At 41.5% G+C, this 19,581-nt stretch overlaps 1 protein-coding gene across 4 annotated transcripts in view; it reads left to right on the top strand.

Moving 5' to 3' along the window:
* Nucleotides 1-19,581, top strand: part of TMEM241 (transmembrane protein 241) — a 214,907-nt gene that overhangs the window by 65,701 nt on the left and 129,625 nt on the right. For all 4 annotated transcript variants that reach the window (XR_007519232.1, XM_049900497.1, XM_049900496.1 and 1 more), the window contains exon 4: nt 7,894-7,975. Coding sequence is in view for 3 of the 4 variants with exons in the window: in XM_049900497.1 (XP_049756454.1) it covers nt 7,894-7,975 (82 nt within the window). In the remaining variant the exon portion in view is untranslated. The remainder of the gene's footprint in view (nt 1-7,893; nt 7,976-19,581) is intronic.

The raw sequence follows: 19,581 nt of genomic DNA, 5'->3' as shown, positions 1-19,581 counted from the left end.
CATTTACATTCAGTGCAATTATAGATAGGTATGAATTTAGTGCTGTCATTTTGATGTCTTTTTTTATGTTTTGTTGACAGTTTCTTTTTCCTACTTAATTTTTTGTGCCGAGTAGTTTATGTATTGTCTTTTCCTTTTATTTGTTGTTGTTAATTTTGTTTCTGCTGAGTCTCTCTTTTTTTCTTGCATTTTATTTTGATAAGTAGGATAGTTAGTCTCCTGGTCACCTTAATATTTACCCCTATTTTTCTAAGTTTATTCCTAAGTTTTATTTCTTTATATCGCCTTGTCTTCCTCTCCATATGAAAGATCTATGAGTACATTTCTTAGTCCTCTTTATTGGTTTAATGTTGTCTTTGTTTACATAATAACTTCCCTGTTGTTTTTTTTTTTTATCTTGATTTATATTTGTGATTTCCCTGTCTGGGTTGACACCTGACTGCTCCGTCCATTGTTCTGGTCTTGGGTTGATACCTGATATTATTGGTCTTCTAACCAAAGCACTCCCTGTAGTATTTCTTGTAGTTTTGGTTTGGTGTTTACGAATTCCCTAAACTTCTGTTTATCTGGAAATGTAATTTCACCTTCATATTTGAGATACAGTTTTGCTGGATATGTGATTCTTGGTTGGCAATTTTTTTCCTTCAATGCTTTATCTAAGTCATCCCATTGCCTTCTTGCCTGCATGGTTTCTACCAAGTAGTCCAAGCTTATTCTTAATGAATCTTCTTTATAAATGAATTTTCATTTATCCCTAGCCACTCTTAAAATTCTCTCTTTATCTTTGGTTTTGCCAAGTTTGATTGTAATAAGTCTTGGTGACTTTCTTTTAACATGTACCTTATGTGGAGTTTGATGAGCATCTTGGATAGATATCTTCTCATGTTTCATGATATCAGGGAAATTTTCAGCCAACAAATCTTCAACAATTCTCTCTTTATTTTCTGTTGTCCCTCCCTGTTCTGGTACTCCATTACTCGTGGGTTACTTCTCTTGATAGAGTCCCACATGATTCTTAATGTTTCTTCTTTTTTTTTAAGTTCTCAGATCTGATTTTTCTTCAAATATATTGGTGCCAAGTACTTTATCTTCAAGCTCACCAATTCTGCCTTCCAATTGCTTAATTCTGCTCCTCTTTCTATTGAATTGTCTAATTTTGTAATTTTATTGTTAATCTTCTGAATTTCTGATTGCTGTCTATGGATTTTCACAGCTTATTAAATTTTTCATTATGTTCTTGAATAACCTTTTTAATTTCTTCAACTACTTTATCTGTGTATTCCTTGGCTTGTTCTGCATATTGCCTGATCTCCTTTGTAATTTTGTTCCTGAAGTCTTTAAGAGTTCTGTATATTCATCTTTTGAATTCCGCATCTGGTAATTCCAGAAAGGTACCTTCATCCAGAAGATCTGTTGATTCTTTGGAGAGCTTGTTGAGGTGATCATGGTCTGTTTCTTCATGTGACTTGATATTGACTGTTATCTCCGAGCCATCTATAAGTTATTGTATTAGTTTATTTTTTGTTTGCTTACTGTATTGTAGCTTCTTGCTTTGTTTTTTTGTTTTGATATGCCCAAATTGGTTGCTTGAGTGAGCTAGCTTGTTTATTTTCATCTTTGGATCTCTAATGTCCTGTCCCCAGATGGCTAGAGCTGTTATCAGGTCTGTCAGTCTGGGAGTCCATTCACTTTTCTTGTATGAATTCAGCTCAGGTTTCCAGGTAGCTGATCATCAAGTGTGTGGTACAGGCTCTGTCCTACAGCCTTAAAGGGGTGGGGGTGATTGGTGTAGGTACCAGTATCTAGTTGCAGCTGGGGGTCATGCTCTGAACAAGGCAGGGGGCTAAGAACCATCCCCTGAATGTCTGTGAGGAAAGCACGTCCCTGTTTCCTAGAGCATATAGGTGGATGGGTTCTGCAGAAGGACCTTGGGCACCCAGTGCTTTCATTTGTAAGGACTGGGAGGTACCAATTATCCTTGGACCCCTGTAGCTGGTGGCTGGGTGACCTGAGTGGAACTACCGGTCCTTATGCCCCTGATGTGGGTAGGCAAGGACCCTATTTAATAGGCAAAGTGGTGTCAAATATCAAACACCCACTTGTTTGCACAGCTGAAACAGTGCAGCCTGCCAACAAGGGCCTATTCTCCTGAAATAGGCCCACACTGGTCCGTGCAGTGGGGAAAGGTATTCAAAGTCCATGGAGTGTTTATGCCTGGACAGGATCTGCTTCTGTCCTGAGCTACCCTGGGTAGTGGAGCTGGCAAATTATCTTTTCGCTCAGTCGTGAATTTATTCCTACTTCAAGGCTGGGAGGATGGCTCCAGGCATTCAACACAGCCTGTCTCAGGCCTGGGAAAATCAACAGCCACTGAAGCTTGCTTGGGGGTGGGGGGCATAGTAAAATATACTCAAGTACTTAGCTTTTGCCAAGAGTGCCGTTATTCTCTGGTTTCAGATGTGTGAGTAGGGTGTGTGGCTGGCTGCCTCTCCCTGAGGAAGCTGTGGCCAAATGCTACCACCAGCCTGCTGCACCTGCTTCTGGGAATGGTGCCTGACGGATCCCGGCAATTCAGGTCCGGTAACTCCTCTGCTCTTCTGAACCATCTCTCCCTCCCCCTGCTGCTCAGTCCAGTTTCTAACTTTGCCTTTGATGTTTAGGGCTCCTAGCTTGTCATAAATATGATCGTTTCACTTGTTTTTTTTTTGGTCTTTGTTGTAAGAGGGATCACAGGAAGTGTCTGGCTATTCTGCCATTTTGGCCCCACCTCCCTTTCTGGTAAAGTTTTTTGATGAACAAGTTTTTAATTTTTATGAGGTCCCATTTATTTATTTTGTCTTTTGCTGTTTGTGATTTTGTTGTTATATTAGATGACCCATTATTGAAAGCTAGGCCTGACAGCATTGCCCCTACAGTTTATTCTAAATATTTCATGGTTTAGGTTTTCACATTTAGGTCCTTAATCCATTCTGAATTTGTTTTTGTATATGGTGTGAGGCATGGATCGTGTTTCATTTTTCTGAGTGTGGAAATCCAATTTTCCCAAAGGGGGAAATTATGTTGAAAATGTTTTTTAATTTCATCCTTAAAACTGAGAGATAAAGGAATACAGAAAAATCAATTTTAAGACAAATTTACTAGTGCTTTCTTGCTCCCTAGAGGACATGGGAGGATCTCCAGACTGTTACGTCCAGTTGCCTACTTGACATCTCTGCTTCATGTCCCAGAAGTATCACAAGTTCATTATTTCAATGACTTGAGTTCACGATTTTCCCCAGGGAAACCTCTTCCAGTTTTCTCTCAGTACAGAGCACCACCTAACGTCCCACTGTTCAAATTTGGAACCTGGGTGTCATTCCTGGTGTCATTTTTCCCTCACTTGCCAGTGGAACTCATCACTGAGTGCTATTGATTTCTCAAATCGGTCCATTTCTCCATCTTCATCATCTCTTGCATGGACTCCTGTAATGTCTATCAGACTTGTCTCCTGCCACTGCACCCCTAACACCATTTCCACCTATCCTCCATTCTGTAGCCAGAGCAATATTTTCAACACCTATATTTGTCCTTCCCACCCCGTATTTGTCCTCCTGTCTGTTCATGCTACGCTCTCCCTCCTCCAATTTCCTCATGCCACAGGACCTTTTTGTATGCCGTATTTATGTTTTTTTTTATTTATGCCTGGAATGTGTATCCCTTCTCCTGTTCTACCCTTGCCCTCAATATCCCCTTAACTTTTTTTTATTGTTAACTTTGAATTTCATCTCAAAACCGCTTTTTGGGGGAAGCTTTCCTCATGCTCTTCACTGGCTAGGTTAGATGCCTTCATGGTATAGGATAGTCCTTTAGTCAGTCTCCTTTGTAATATTTATCAATGTAATGGTTTCACATATATTTATATGAGCAAAACACACATGGTTCCTACCTGGGTGAAATTCAAGTGTATTTTGGGGCGTGTCATGGATTGAATTGCATGCCCCCAAAATATCTGTCAACTTGGGTAGGTCATGATTCCCAGTATTGTGTGATTGTCCACCATTTTGTCATCTGATGTGATTTCCCTGTGTGTTGTAAATCGTAATGAGGTGGATTAGTGGCAGTTATATTGATGAGATCTACGAGATTAGATAGTGTCTTAAATAATTCTCTCTTGAGATACAAAAGAGAGAGACCAGCAGAGAGACATGGGGACCTCATACCACCAAGAAAGCATAGCTGGGAGCCAAGTGTGTCCTTTGGACCTGGGGTCCCTGCGCCTGGGGTCTCTGCACTTGAGAATCTCCTCGACTAGGGGAAAATTGATGACCAAGTCGTTCCTTCAGAGCTGACAGAGGGAGAAGGCCTTCCCCTGGAGCTGAATCCCTGAACTTGGACTCGTAGCTTACTAGACTGTGAGAGAATAAATTTCTCTTTGTTAAAGCCATCCGCTTGTAGTATTTCTGTTACAGCAGCACTAGATGACTAAGACAGGGGGCATTAATAATATGTGCAGAAGCTCTTTTATCTTACACTGTTAGACAGATAATAGATGGGCTCACTGACAGATAAATTGAGGACTCACAGTATTTACGATATGTAACTCTGCATTTATTTGCCAAGCTGTTGGTCTAGGCCAAGGATGTTTCCTTGCATATGGACTATTAACTAGTATTCCCTCATCTTTTTTTTTTGTATAAGCTACACTTAACATATTCTGTCTGGTTTTTAGGTGGAGTACATTCTTAAAAGTGGAATAAGAGCTTGATACTTGGAAATAATATGAATGCAGAAGGCTTCTTGAGTTTTAATTATTTTTCCCTTTTCCCCTAACCTTTGTTTGACACTTGTCTTGCCTACACCTGTTTTGGCAGCAGTTTTTTTCAGCAACTGGTATTTACTCTTCTTCATAGCAGCTATAGTTTTCTGTGGGCCTGTGGTAGAGGAAGGCAGCCGTCTCTCTGATAAGAGCCCAGAAGGCCAGGGAAGGGCTCTGCAGCCAACTGCTTCTCATGCAGGAGTCTCAGGTCCACCACTAGCGCCTGTGGCCCGGGCTCCATCCACCTTGAAGGTGGACCCTGAGTGAAATGACTGGGGAGGACATAAGCACCAGTGCTCGTGTGCCTGGTTCAGAGTCCCATGCTGGCAGCCACATGCTCACATAGCTTGCTGTCTTCTAGCATTTTCCAGACATCCCGCTGGTCAGACTAGACCTGTGTATGTTTTTTCTAGTTAAAGTTCTTTCTTTGAATTTTAGGGTAGAGGGGTTAACATACAAAATATTCCCTAGGAATGTTTTCTTTTCCTCATTTCCATGGCCACTCAGATGCTGATGTCTCTTGAAGTACGTAACTCGGCAGGAGTTTTCCTTGTTTATTTTAAGAGGGAATAGAGTACAAATATTTGGGGCCTCGCTGACCTTGCATTCCAGAGCGGTGGGCCTGCCTCAGCGAGGCCAGCTGTTATTCTGCCGAGCGCACCCCCTCCTTCCTCATCAGTGCTCTGCCTGTGGTGTATGTGTTGGACTTCCTTCTGGTACACAACAGGCTGTGGGTCTGAATTCTGTCTCCACTGATGTCTGCTCCCAGAAGAGTAGCGATTGGCTGGTGTAGCTCTGGACCTGTTAGGATGGAGGATGGCATCCTCCTTTCTCTGTTCACCTTTTGGTTGGAGGTTCAGACATCTATTTTTGCAGGAGGCTGATGGGGACGCTTCCTCAGATAAGCATTTGCCAGATCTGCTGCCAGAGCAAAATCGTGTCATATTTGCAGCTTCTCTATTTAAACATCAGTGTCTCACATTAGATTACGAGTTCTTTGAGAACAAAGTATAAGAGAGTGATTAAACACTAAGACTTTAAAGTCAGACAGATCTGAATTCAAATTCTGGCTTTGCCATCTACCAGCTGCTCTGACCACATTCAAATTACTTAAACTTTATACTCAGTTTCCTCATCTGCACAATGGGGATAATAACAATACCTTCCTCATAAGATTACTGTGAACATTTAAAAAAGATGAGACATATAAAACATTTTGTATACTGCCTGGTTTGCAGCAAGTGCTCAATAAATGTCCGCTCCTGATGCTGCTCTGAACAATAATTGTTGTGTTCTCAGCACTGTACCAGTTGCAGTAAGCATTTGCTGAAGGAATCTATACTATGTAGCAAGTAAGGTTTAAAGGCCTTCCTAGAGATTTCTGGAAGCATCTTAATGCTAGATTCCCCTGGGAGTTGTTCCAGAGCAGGCCTGGTCATGGATGGACTGCCTGCCCATGCTAGTAAGTGAACAAAGAGCACTTCTTGAGCAGGCATCAATGCCAGGAGAACAGCTCATTGAGTTAGTTGGGATTGTTACCATATGTCCTGCTGGAATGGTTTCATTTATTTCTGTGGATTATTAGAATAACTCTAAGAACTCTAGTTAGTGGACAGGATGGCTTTGTAACTGATGGGGGAAGCATGTTGCAACCTCCGTGATAGGCACTGTATGTAAAAACTAGAATTTTGCATTTCTTGAAGAGAATAAGATTTTAAGGTGTAATGAAAAGGCCGTTCCTGTGCTACCACAATTAAAAAAAAAAAAAGTGTCCCTCAGAAGTCCTTGAAGATTACCTGAACTGGTGTTCCGGCAATGTCAGTTTCATGGTTGAAGAAGTTAGCAAATGACATACCAGCACTTTTTTTTGCCTTTTATTATTATTTTTTTGATTCTGTCCTGTGACATTGAGATTTCCTTTGTTGTGGTTCCATGGAGCTGTTTGATTTATTACCTGGATAAAATAGTCTCTTTTTATGTTTAATAATTTGGCATGGATTCAAAACTTCTGCCCTACTTAAAATCCAAAGAATAACGTTCACTACTCTTAAAACAAAAAATCAGATCTGGTCTCTCTTCCAGCCTGCGGCGAGGCTTTTTCAGTTTCCAGCTCATTTATGTTCTATCTTTGCGTTCGGTAATGGTCGGTGGTGGGTAGAATTACATGCTGTAGGAAGATGGTTCGCTGCCTCCACCACTCTCTCAATTGAGAAAGACCACATCGCAATGAACAAATCAGGCAGTGATTTTTTTTTATTCCTAATAGACTATTTTATAGAGCAGTTTTAGGGTTATAGAAAAATTGCACAGAAAGTACAGCGAGTTCCCGTATATGAGCAGTTTGCATTCTGTTATGAGCAGTTTGCATTCTGGTGATATGTTTGTTATAACTGACAACCCAATGTTGATACATTGTTATTAACTGAGGTCCACAGTATACAGTAGGGTTCGCTCTTTGTGTTGTACAGTCCTGTGGGCTCTGACAAATGCACAATGTCCAATGTCCACAATTACAGCATCACGTAGAATAGTTTCCCTGTCCCGAAAACCTTGCGATCCACGTATTCATCCCTCCTCCCCAGCCTCCTGGCAACTACTGGTCTTTTTACCGCCTTTATAGTCTGCCTTTTCCAGAATGTCATACAGACGGAATCATACAATATTAGCATTTTCCGGCTGGCTTCTTTCACTTAGCAATATACGTTTAAGTTTCCTCCGTGTCTTTTCGTGGCTTGATAGCTCATTTCTTTTTATTGAATAATACTCTGTTGTATGGATAGACCATGGTTTGTTTATCCATTCACTGATTGAAGAACATCTTGGTTGCTTCCAGTTTTTCCAGTTATGAATAAAGCTGCTATAAACATCCGTGTGCAGGTTTTCATGTATACATACGTTCTCGTCTCATTTGGATAAATACCTAGGAACGCAATTGCTGGATCAAATGGAAAGCCTCTGTCCAGCTTGGTAAGAAACTTGGGCAGTGACTTTGAGGCAACCACTGTTTTTGTACTTGGTGCATCTGAAGGGTCAACTCCTTCCAGCTGGATCTTTGTACATAAGTGATAAAAGTATTGTGTTTTTTTTCCTCTTTCCAGATCTGATGTTTTGATGTGGCTTCCTGCTTCAGTGCTGTTTGTGGGTATAATCTATGCTGGGTCCAGAGCATTGTCCAGACTGGTGAGTATTAGAGGTTTAGGGGAAACCCCTCACTACCCTTCCCCTTTGCCTGTTCGCCAGGTGATCCTGGGATCAGTGGGGTGCCAAGTACCAGCTTTAACAATGGTAAGACTAGATTAGAGAATAGGTCTTGGACCTGAGGCCAACCTGGGGCCTTTTACTTTCTCTCCCGGAATTGAAGATCACCAGATAACAGGGAAGGGCCAACTTGTTTTATAAGATGGAGAAGCAGGAACAGAGTAATGATATTTGTGGAGCTGCCACAGGCAGGCCGTGCCTGGCCTGCTTCCCTGTGGAGACGGGAAGGGCAGGGCCAGCCCACTCTGCCTAAACGGAGGCTTTCCACAGGAGGAGGGCTGAAGTGTTCAGTGGGCTCCTTGCTTCTGAGGAACCCTAACCACTGGCAGCATGGCCTGGTGGGTGTTGGCCAGTCATGTGCATGAAGAGCCTGGCACAGAGATGACACTCAGTGCGTGGAAACTGTTAATAAAACAAGTTATCTGCTCTGCCTTCCCACCCCTTTCCCCCAGAACTCAGCTCCTCTAAGGCAGGAACTGCGAAGAGCAATGCTGCTTCCAGACACATTCTGTGAAACTCCAAAAAGCTAGTTGTTTTGCCATCAAAAGAGAATCTGTTAATGCCACCAGTGACAGAAAGCAGCCCAGTGTCAGGAGTGGCATTAGTGCTCAGCTGCCGCCTTTTGACTTGTACCCTGACTGCCAACCACCTGTATCTATCAGAAGTGGTTTTGGGAAAAATTCAGAATTTGCAAAACAAGTTAGTTTTTTTTTTTAAGTAAAATTTATTTGTTATGTTGGTTTTTACTATAAAAGCAGTAAAAGCAAACAAAACCATCTTCACTGGAAAACAATATCATTAGGACAGCAACCTCAGTGTTGCAAAATAGTGGTTGAGAATGTAATTTCTAAATTAAATCATCATTTTTCTTTCATGATTCATAAGCTTGAGTAGATGGGATGATGTGTGCAGTGGGGAAAAACGTCCTGGGTGGGCCTAAGGAATGACCCTCGGTGCACATTGGTGTTCAGCCCACAGAACGAGGCTTCTGGCTGCCTCTTGAGCCTGGCTGGCTCCTGCTGGTCTGCTGCCTCACTTTCCACATAGTTTCTGGCCTGCAGAAGGTACTTCCTCTTCTCTATAGGATTTGGTGAGAACAATCTGTTGTTCAAAGGCTTTTAAATTTTTTTTTTCTAGATTCCAGATGATTATGGATGCCAGAAATTTGAAGTTTGGATGAGGAAGGTGTTATGCTAATCATAATATTTTTTGTTTGTTGGTAGAGTGACTTCCTCTTGTATGAGCCTTACAATCAGCTGAGAGGTGGTGGGTGAGGGTGATGTTACTCACCTGATAGAGGAAGAGACATAAGTGTGAAAAGTCTCAGTGACCTGCCTTGGGTCTCAGGTAGTGGCAGCTCTTCTGACTCCTTGTCTTTTGCCTTTTCAGATTTGTCTCTTTAGGACCAACACATGTGGATTCTAGAATAAGTCCGTGGTATAGTAGCCATGCAGAACTGTAAAACTTCCGACTGTTTGGTTGTACCTGTTTGAAAGTGCACAGACTTGTCTAAGCCAAAGGGAAATTAATTAGTTCATGTAACTGAAAAGTTCTTGGGGAGAGTCCTGCTTCAGGCATGCTTGATCCAGAGGCTCTAGTGACATACTCAGAATCCCGTTTCTCTCTCTCAATATCTCAATTCTGCTTTCTCTGCCTTTGCTCCATTTCATAGCCAGGCTCTTCCCTGATCACCCAGCGCCATCGAGTCGATTCTTCCCTCATAGGTGCCATTAACTCCAGGCTCACATCCTCACAACCTTAAGTCTAGTGGAAAGAGGCTGTCTTCCTGGTAGCTCCTGCATTAGCCTGGAAGTCACTCTGATTGGGTCACTCTGGGCCACTGCCCATCCTTAATATAAAAACCAGGGGGTGGAATTATGCTGATTGGCTGGTGCTGAGTCATGACCTCCCTGAACTATTCTCTGTGGCTGGAGAGACGCACAGCACTGATTGGTCAGCCTTTTTAGTCATGTGGGTGGAAACCCTGGTGGCATAGTGGTTAAGAGCTACGCCTGCTAACCAAAAGGCTGGCAGTTTGAATCCACCATGCATTCCTTGGAAACTCTACAGGCAGTTCTACTCTATCCTGTAGAGTCGCTATAAGTCAGAATCTACTCGATGGCAACAGGTTTGGTTTTTTCGGTTAGTCATATGGGAGCCCCACCTGGGTCCCACAGAATGAGAAAGGACATGACGGGGCCTCAGTATTGAGGTGCTTTACCAAAAACCTCAGAAGTCCATCATAAAGATCAATCTTGGGCACTCCCAGCTAGATGGGGAGTTCTGTAACCTAGAGTAGCCCTCTCAGTGTGGTCCAGGGGTGGCGCCAGTCTGAACTGTTATCTGTCCATAAGGACGTTGTGGCAGAACGTACATCAGCACTAAGCACACTGTTTAGTTGAGCTGATTTTTTTTTTTTTTTCCAAGCAGGGCTTTTTGAAGAAGGAAGCAATGCATTCTTTACATCCTGGCGTGAGCTCTTTATCTTATTTGAGACCAGCGCTCTGAGTGGCATTGACCCAGAGCACAGCCTTCTAATAGACAAAAAGAAGCTGTTGCCGTTCAAATTCTTTGCACGAAAGGAAACAACCAAACAGGAACATACCCGATTAGAGTGGAAGGAGGACAGGAAGGAGGCACTTATTACTGCTTTTTAGTAAAATAACCTAGCATCTTTTCTTTGTTTTCTGGGTTTTTGTGTTTTCACGCAGTTGCTTAAAAATTAATATCGTGAATCAAACACGAGGCGCTGTACAGTTTGCGTTGGGTAGAAAACAGGCATGATATGCTGGTGCTGAACTGTCTAATGAATACACTGGGAATTTGGGTAAAGTGTGCAGTGAAAATCTGTGGGTGTATTGTTGTGCAAAATACTTTCCAGGTAGCTCCTCTCCCATGAGAATGCCTGCATCTGACAAGGCCTTCAAGCTCTGTTCTCTGGAGAAGCAACTCAGGAGAGGAACCTGGTTTAATTCTGCAAAGGCTGTGGGGGAAAAGCTCTTTATAGATTCTTCCATCTCAAGCCCATAGCTAGATGGTACACAGTTAAGGGACAGGAGATTATTCTTGTAGTTATCCATTCAGCAAATATTTATTAGAGATCTACTATGTGCTGGGGACTTAAAGACAAACAAGACATGGTTCTGACCTAGAGGAACTTACAGATTGGAGAGGGGCAGGGAGAGATACACAGCTAACAATAGGAACAGCCACCATGAATGTTGAGTGCCAGATATGTGCTGGGCATTTTCTGTTGCCAATCTCTATGACATATGAAATCGGACTTATTATTCCCGTTTTACAGATGGAGAAACTGAGACATGAGTTATTTGGCCAAGGTCAACAACTAGTAAATGTTAAAGCTGAGATTCAAACCCAGGTCTGTCGAGGGATAACAGCTCATCCCCAAAGCTCACCCCTTTTCCTCCTTAAATTACACCAACCAAAGGACTGTTTGGGAGAAGAGAAGAGGCTTAGCTGCTTTCCTTTCTGTTAGGGTTAGTTTTCCTGCTTTCCAGCTTTCCTACATTGAATGAAGTCCCAGCCGGAGATGCCTCTTTGGAGGGGCAATACAACTTTGATGGGTCATCATTACTCCTTTCCTGACCTGAAGTCTTCTCGGCTAGACAGGATTGTCTCAGAGTCTGTGCAGGCAAGCGTTTGAACTGATTTGCAAATTCATACATTACTGAGCTTGCCATTGAGAGGCCATCCCAGGTGTTGGCGGTGATTTGGGTGCTTAAAGCATGCTGTTTTCTTGCTTGCAGAGGCCAGAGACAACAGTTGGAGGAACTCTGCAAATCCAGGTTAAGGCACCTTGACAGGGCTGGAATGGGTTTCCCCACCAGAGCTCTTTGATATTGGTCCTTCCCTAACTGCTTGTCAGGGCTTCTCTCTTCCTTCACAATATTTGCTCAACACGTTGGGGGTAGGGATTGAATGGGGGTGGGGGTGGTGAGATGTGCACATGAAATAGTTAAACCCAGGTGGAGTAAGTTACTCAGTTAAGCAAACTGGAGCACTCTGGCCCCCCTCCCCGTTTGTTTGGTTCCAGTGTCACATAGTGGAACTTGGATTCACAAAGGAAAAGGATGTCCATGTTGGTGTAGAATGGAGAATCTTCCCTTAATGCTTCCTGTTACTGTTGAGCAGAGGCAGCTCAACTTTTCTTTCAAATTGTGTTCTTATCACAGGATCTCAGAGTTCAGCCGCAAGGATTACATTTCTTTGTAATTGTGGTAAAATACATTTAATGAAACATTTGCTGTTTTAACCATTTTTAAGTGTACAGTTCAGTGACATGAATTACACTCACCAAGTTGTGGGACCACCAGCACTGTTCATTTCCAGATGTTCTTCATCCCTCTAGACAGAAACTGGCGCCCTGGTGGCGCATGGTTAAGAGCTTAGCTGCTAACCAAAAGGTCGACAGTTCAAATCCACCAGTTGTTCCTTGGAAACCCTATGGGGGCGGTTCTACTCTGTCCTATCGGGTCGCTGTGAGTTGGAATCAACTTGACAGCCGCGGGTTTGGTTTGGTTAGACAGAAACTCAGTACCCCTTAAGTAATAGCTCCCACTTCCCCCTCCCCCAGCCCCTGGTAAGCACTAATAAGCTTCTGTCTCTGCGCACTTGTGTATTCTAAGTATTTCATGTAAGTGGGGTCATACAGTATTTGTCCTTTTGTGATTGACTTATTTCACTCCACATAATGTTTTCAAGGTTCACTCATGTCATAACATGTATTCAGAACTTCATTTCTCTTTATGGTTCAATAATATTCCATTGTATGTACATACCACATTTTGTTTATCATTCATCAGTTGATGGACAGACGCTGGGTTATTTCTGCCTGTTGGCTATTAAGACTAATGCTGCAGTGAACATTGGTGTAAGCAAGGATTGCTTTTTAAGATGTGGGCTCAGTGACAAAAATTAGACCCCTCCTCTGGATTTCAGTTATCTTCTTGCTCCATCTAAAGTTCTTCTCTATAACCCTTATAAAATGGTAACTACCACTGGGCTCCATGGATATTTTCTTAAAGATCTGTGAGGAGGAGGGGTTGCTAATGTTTTTTCTCACTTGTCTCATTCAGAACTGCTCTGGGTGCTATGTGATATGCATAATCAGCTTAACTGAATTTTGTTATACCAACTTGGGGGAAAATATGAGAAAAATAGCAACTCACCTAGAACAGGCAAGTCTCCCCTCCTCCGTTCTGGTCTGAGCCCTCCTGCCCCCAGTAAGCGAGCCGAGGACTGGCTGGCTGTGCCTCCTTAGCCTTGCTTATTCCCATGCACATGTCTCTTGGTACTGTATTAGCATCTTGCCAAGCTGGAGGAGCTCCTGGTATTTGAAGATACCTATTTTTCTTACGGAGCCCTGGTGGCTCAGTGGTTAAGAGCTCCGCTGCTAACCAAAAGGTTGGCAGTTCAAATCCACCAGTCATTCCTTGGAAACCCTATGAGGCAGTTCTATTCTGTCCTGTAGGGCTGCTCTGAGTTGGAATCGACTCAATGGCAACAGGTTTATTTGGTTTGGTATTTTTTGTACAATAAGGCCCCTGAAGACAAGTCAGCTACTTTAGCAGATGGTCAAATGAAGGACCAAGATGGCCTCAAAGCCTGGTGCTGGAGATACATCGGAGAAGAGGGGAGTCTAGTCCTCTGCTTCAGGAAGTATCTGCCATCTAATGATAGTAAAATAAAATTAATGTAAATAAATACTTAAATGTATTTCATGTAAATCAGTATGGATGTGTTCACTGACGTATACACAAATACATATTCAAATAAACCAAACCAAGTTGCCTTTGAGTCAGTTTTGACTTCTGGTGACCCTGTGTATATCAGAGTAAAACTGTGCTCCCTAGGGTTTTCATGCCTGATTTTTTGGAAGTAGATTGCCAGTCCTTTCTTCCAATGTGCCTCTGGGTGGTTTTGAACCTCCAACCTCCTGTTAGCAGCCGAGTGCTTAACTATTTTTCCCACCCAGGAACTCTACTTATAAGAATACCTACAATAAAGTAGGATAAAAATATTTGTGATTAGAATTTTAGCAGAAATCTAGGTAAAGGGTAATAGAAGCACAACTAGATGAGACCCCAAGAAGAGTCAGCACATAGAAATTTATGATGTAATATACAACTTTATTTATTAAAGTTGAGCCTTGAGTTCAACTCTCAGCTTTCTACAGCCAAATAGAAATGTTACAAGACTCTCAGTGTTTGTCAGATAAAAACAGAGTTATTGCTCAGGAAAAGCAAAGCTCTTCTTTGGTTTCGGGTCTAAGAGACAGTTTTCCTGAGTCCCCATAAAGGGTAGACCGGGCACCTTAGTGGAGCAGGGTCTTCAATAATGTCCTGTTTGTAAACAAAGCAGTAAGTTAGTTTCTCAGCTTCTTAGTGCATTTTGTAGGCATGATGCTATAGTACAGTTGAGGAGGAGCAGTCCCCTGGGGGAGAAAGACCTGCTCTCTGTGGCCTGGCTCACCCCGGATCGGGCTCGCTGCGAGAAACAGCATTTCTTGCATGCACAAATTTGATAAAAACTAGACAGCAAGGAGTTCAAGGTCACATTCTTTGGCAGGGGTCTGGAGTGCAGGTATTCTATACTGTAGGTTAAGGATAAGTCTACTTGTTTAAAAATCACCTAGAAATAAGGTACGATGACATTCCTTTATAAAAATTAAGAAGCCTATTTGGGACATATGCTTGAAAAAGGACGTCATCCACACTCTGCAGAGTGAGCCCCAGACGGGCCTCTGGGCGGGGCCGGGATTCTCCAGAGAAAACTGTTCTAAGTCAGTTCCAACACCTGAACAAATAACCGGAGCTTCAGAATTCCACTCTGGAAGCATGGGAATAATGAAAAATGTCTGACTAATAGTTACCAAATTTTCATCATAGCCATAGAAAAATTTCAACAACATCATTGGATTGTACATGGGGAAACTGTTGAATTGGTGTACGTTTTGCTATGTGTGTTCTTAACAATAACAAAATAAAATAAGTTACTAAAAAAATTCATGCTGAGTGAAAGAAGCCAGTCACCAAAGACCACATATCATGAGTCCATATATTTGAAATGTCCAGAATAAGCAAAAAGTTGTGGTTGCCTAGGGCTGGAGGGGTGGAGGAGATGAGGAATGAATGTTAATGGGTATGGGGTTTCTTTTTGGGGGTGGTGAAAATGTTCTAAAATTGACTGTGCTGATGGCTGTACAGCTCTGTTAATGTGCTAAAAACCACTGAATTGTACATTTTAAATGGGTGAATTGTATGTGAATTATACCTCAATAAAGCTGTTAAAAAAAAAAGAAAGAAAAATTTTAGTGGTACATGGATATTTGAATATTAAGCTTATGGATCCTAAGAATGAATTAGTTGTAAATTGTGCCCCTAAGTAATTAAACCAATTGGTCTGCAGTATAGTTGGATAAGGTCAATGACATTTTAGCAAATTTGTTTCAAAAATGATGATCTAGGCTTTATGGTAGTTGATCTTGAGCCATTTTTTCTGATGATAGACAGTAGGATCTTTATTTTTTGAGGCCATTCCTTGAGTGTTGGACATCCCTCAGTTTTGTCATCTGTAAAATGGGGATGCTAATAATATTTAACTCATAGAGTTATTATGAAGATTAAATATGTAGAAGCAGTTAGAACCATGCCTGACACATAATAAATATTTAGCAAATCTTAGCTATTGTTACTGCTCTTACTGTTTTTTGGAACTCCTATCTGATTGAACATAAGTAAGTCCTGATTATCTATAAAGATAATAAAGGGCATGTTTTCTCAAAGGATCAGTCACTAGGGGATCTCTTGAACTAATGTAGCATAGTTTAGATTGGGTCTTGTCACAGGGTTAGAGGCCAAGGAAAGATCAATAATTAAAGTTGCAAGCAGTCTTATATTTATATATATGCATTTGTTATATTTGCTTTAGACAATATTGTTTTTATATTGTTTTTGACAGAGGCTGATAAACAGTGTAACTGATCAATTGCAGAATAACTATCTCTAAAGCCTACTAGCGTCTCAGTAGAAAAATGACATAAGAAGCTCAGATTTAAAATTTGTTAAGTAGGAGTGGAAGAGAGGATTTGGTTTGGTCATTCATCCTTTCATATTTATTTCATGTGTCACGTGATTAATCTGGCCACGGTTTTCCTTGTTACCTCCTCAACCCAAGAGCTCAAACCAGGGCCTAAGTTTGCCAGACATGGGCATGATAGATAAACCCATTTAAAAAATTAAATGTTTTCCTTAAACCAAAAAACCAAACCTGTTGCTGTTGAGTTGATTTTGGCTAATGGAGACTCTATAGGACAGAGTAGAACTGCCCCATAGGGTTTCTAAGGCTGTAAATCTTTACAGAAACAGACTGCCACATCTTTCTCCCACGGAGCAGCTGATAGGTTCACACTGCTGACTTTTTGGTTAGCAGCCCAGCACTTAACACTGCACCACCAGGGCTCCTGTAATCTCCTTAGTAATCTTAAGACACAGAAGAAAGAATTCAAAATATAAAAATTTAAGAGGAATAAAAAGAAACATAAAAGATAAATGAAAAATATAAAAGAATTAAAGTGTGACTTTAAAAGGAATAAATAATTTGACTGAACTTTTAATGAAAGGTAAAGTAAAAATGTAAAACATTAAAAAGATAAAAATGATAAGGCAAGAACTGAAAAAGAAAGAAAACAAGGCAAATTAGAACAAAATACTAAAACAAGGCAGAGCAATAAAGTTGTAAAGATTTTTAAAAGAAGGTAAAAATACATTCTCCAAAAAGGGAAAGGATAAATGCATCTGAAATGTTGGCCAGCAACATACTCTCTAAGTGGATCCTCTAAACTGGGATAGCTTACCCAGTTCAGAGTCCTCAGCAAAGGCTGCAGAAGGTGGAACTACCAGTTACTGTTGTCAGCAGTCTTTTGTGCAGTGCTCCTGGGCACTGAGCCAGAGCCTTTACCTACGTTGTTATTTAAGTCATCCCTCATAACTGTGCTAGGTTGTAGGTATTGTTAACCCCATACTATAGTCAAGGAAACAAGTTTTGTTAAGTAAAAAGCCTACCTAGCTCCACTAGTAGGTGATAGAGCTGGAGTCTGAACCCCACTCTGATGCCTATACCCATGTCCTTATTCTTGATCTTTTCCTGACTTTCAGAAAACGACGTTATCATCATCAATAACAAAGACAATAGCAAAATCTTATACCCTTTCATTCTTCCCCCTCATCTTGCCATGATTGCCTTTTGTCTTGAGTATTTTTTTATCTAGTGTCACTATGACATAAATACCACAAATGGATGGCTTTAACAAACAAAAATTTATTCTCTTACAGCCTAGGAGGCTAAAAGTTCGAATTCAGGGCGCCAACTCCTGGGGAATGTTTTCTTTTTCTGTCGGTTTTGGGAGAAGGTCCTTGTCATCAATCTTCCCCTGGTCTAGGAGCTTCTCAGCACAGGGACCCCAGGTCCGAAGGTTGTGTTCTGCTCCTGGCACTTCTTTCTTGGTGGCGTGTAGTCCCTCTCTCTCTCTCTGTTTGCTTCTCTCTCCTTTTACCTCTTGTAAGATAAAAGGCCACACCCCAGGGAAACTCCCCTTATGTGGGATCAGAGCTATGACCTGAGTAAGGGTGTTACATCCCACCTAATCCTCTTTAACATAACCTAATCTTGCCTCATTAACCACAGACAGAGAAGAGGATTTATAACACATAGGAAAATTACATCAGATCACAAAATGGAGGACAACCACAAAATACTGGGAATCATGGTCTAGCCAAGTTGACGGATATTTTGGGGGGACACTATGCAATTCATGTCGTTGTTGTTAGGTGCAATCAAGTCAGTTCCAACTCATAGTGTCCCTATGTTCAACAAAATGAAACACTGCCCTGTCCTGCTCCATCCTCACAATTGTTAGGCTTGAGCCCATTGTTGCAGCCACTGTGTTCCCTCAGGGGCTCATCTTCCGTCACTATATCAGTCAATGTTCTGTTGCTATTCATAAGGTTTTCACTGGCTAATTCTTTTCAGAAGTAGACTGTCCTTCTTCCTTGTGTATCTCAGTCTAGAAGCTCAGCTGAAACCTGTCCGTCATGGGTTACCTTGCTGGTATTTGAATACTGGTGGCATATCTTCCAGCATCACAGCAGCACACAAGCCCCCACAGTACAACAAACTGACAAACACGTGGGGGATTCAATCCATGATGCCTATCAAATTAGGAAAGATTGCCTTTCTTAGGCAGAAACCCTGGTGGTGTAGAGGTTAAGAGCTACAGCTGTTAGCCAAAAGGTTGGAGGTTTGAATCTACCAGGTGCTTCTTGGAAACCCTATGGGGCAGTTCTACACTGTTCTATAGGTTCATTATGAGTTGGAATCAACTTGACGGCAACGGACCATTCTTAGCAAACAGCCCAGTAAAGTAAATGAACAGTAGATACTCTCTGTATCTAATAACTTACTGGAGTGTTTATTAAATTTTTGTATTTTCTTCTCTCAATTTTTTTTTTTTTTTTTTTAACTATAAGCAGCAAGAAGAAACCAGGCCGTACCTTCAACATTGTGCTTGGAAATCTCCTTAGCCAAATACCCAAGTTTATTGCTTACAAGTTTTGCTTTCCATACAACTGTAGGACATAATTCAGCTAAGCTCTCTGCCACCATATCACAATGATCACTTTTCTCCCAGTTTCCAATAGCATGTTCCTCATTTCCTTCTGAGCCCTCACCAGAAATGCCTTTAATGTTCATATTTCTACCAACATTCTGATTATGATGATGTATGTATGCTCTAAGATGATAGAAACTTTCTCTCCTGTGCTTCTCACTTCCTCTGAGCCCTCACTAGCAAAGTCTTTAATGTCTGTGTTTCTACAATGGTCTGTTTAAGGCAGTCTAGGCTTTTTCTAGCATGCTTCTCAAAATTCTTCCATCCTCTACCCATTATCCAATTCAAAGCCACTTACATATTTTTTAGATATTTGCTACAGGAGCACCCCACTTCCTGGTACCAAATTCTGTATTGTGGCTTCCTATGGCTGCCACAGACTTGGTGGATTAAAAGAAAAGAAATCTATTCTCCATAAAAGACCTGTAGAAGGAAAACTACAAGACAGTACTGCAAGAAACCAAAAGAGACATTATAAATGGAAAAACATACTATGTTCATGAATAGGAAGACTCAACATTGTGAAAGTGTCAGTTCTACCCACAGCAATCTACAGATATAATGTGATCTCAATCCAAATACCTACAGCATTCTTTAATGAGGTAGAAAAACTAATCACCAACTTTACATGGAAAGGAAAGAGGCCCTGGATAAGCAAAACATTATTGAAGAGAAAGAACAAAGTAGGAGGCCTCACACTACGTGATCTCAGAACCTAGTATGCAGACACCGTAGTCAGAATAGCCTGGTACTGGTGCAATGACAGACATAGTCCAATGGGACAGAATTGAGAACCCAGATGTAAATCCATCCACCTGTGGTGAGCTGATCTTTGAGAAAG

The sequence above is a fragment of the Elephas maximus genome, chromosome 11 (assembly GCF_024166365.1).
Source record: "Elephas maximus indicus isolate mEleMax1 chromosome 11, mEleMax1 primary haplotype, whole genome shotgun sequence".
NCBI classification, from domain to species: domain Eukaryota; kingdom Metazoa; phylum Chordata; class Mammalia; order Proboscidea; family Elephantidae; genus Elephas; species Elephas maximus.
This window is presented reverse-complemented; position numbering and strand designations above follow the sequence as displayed.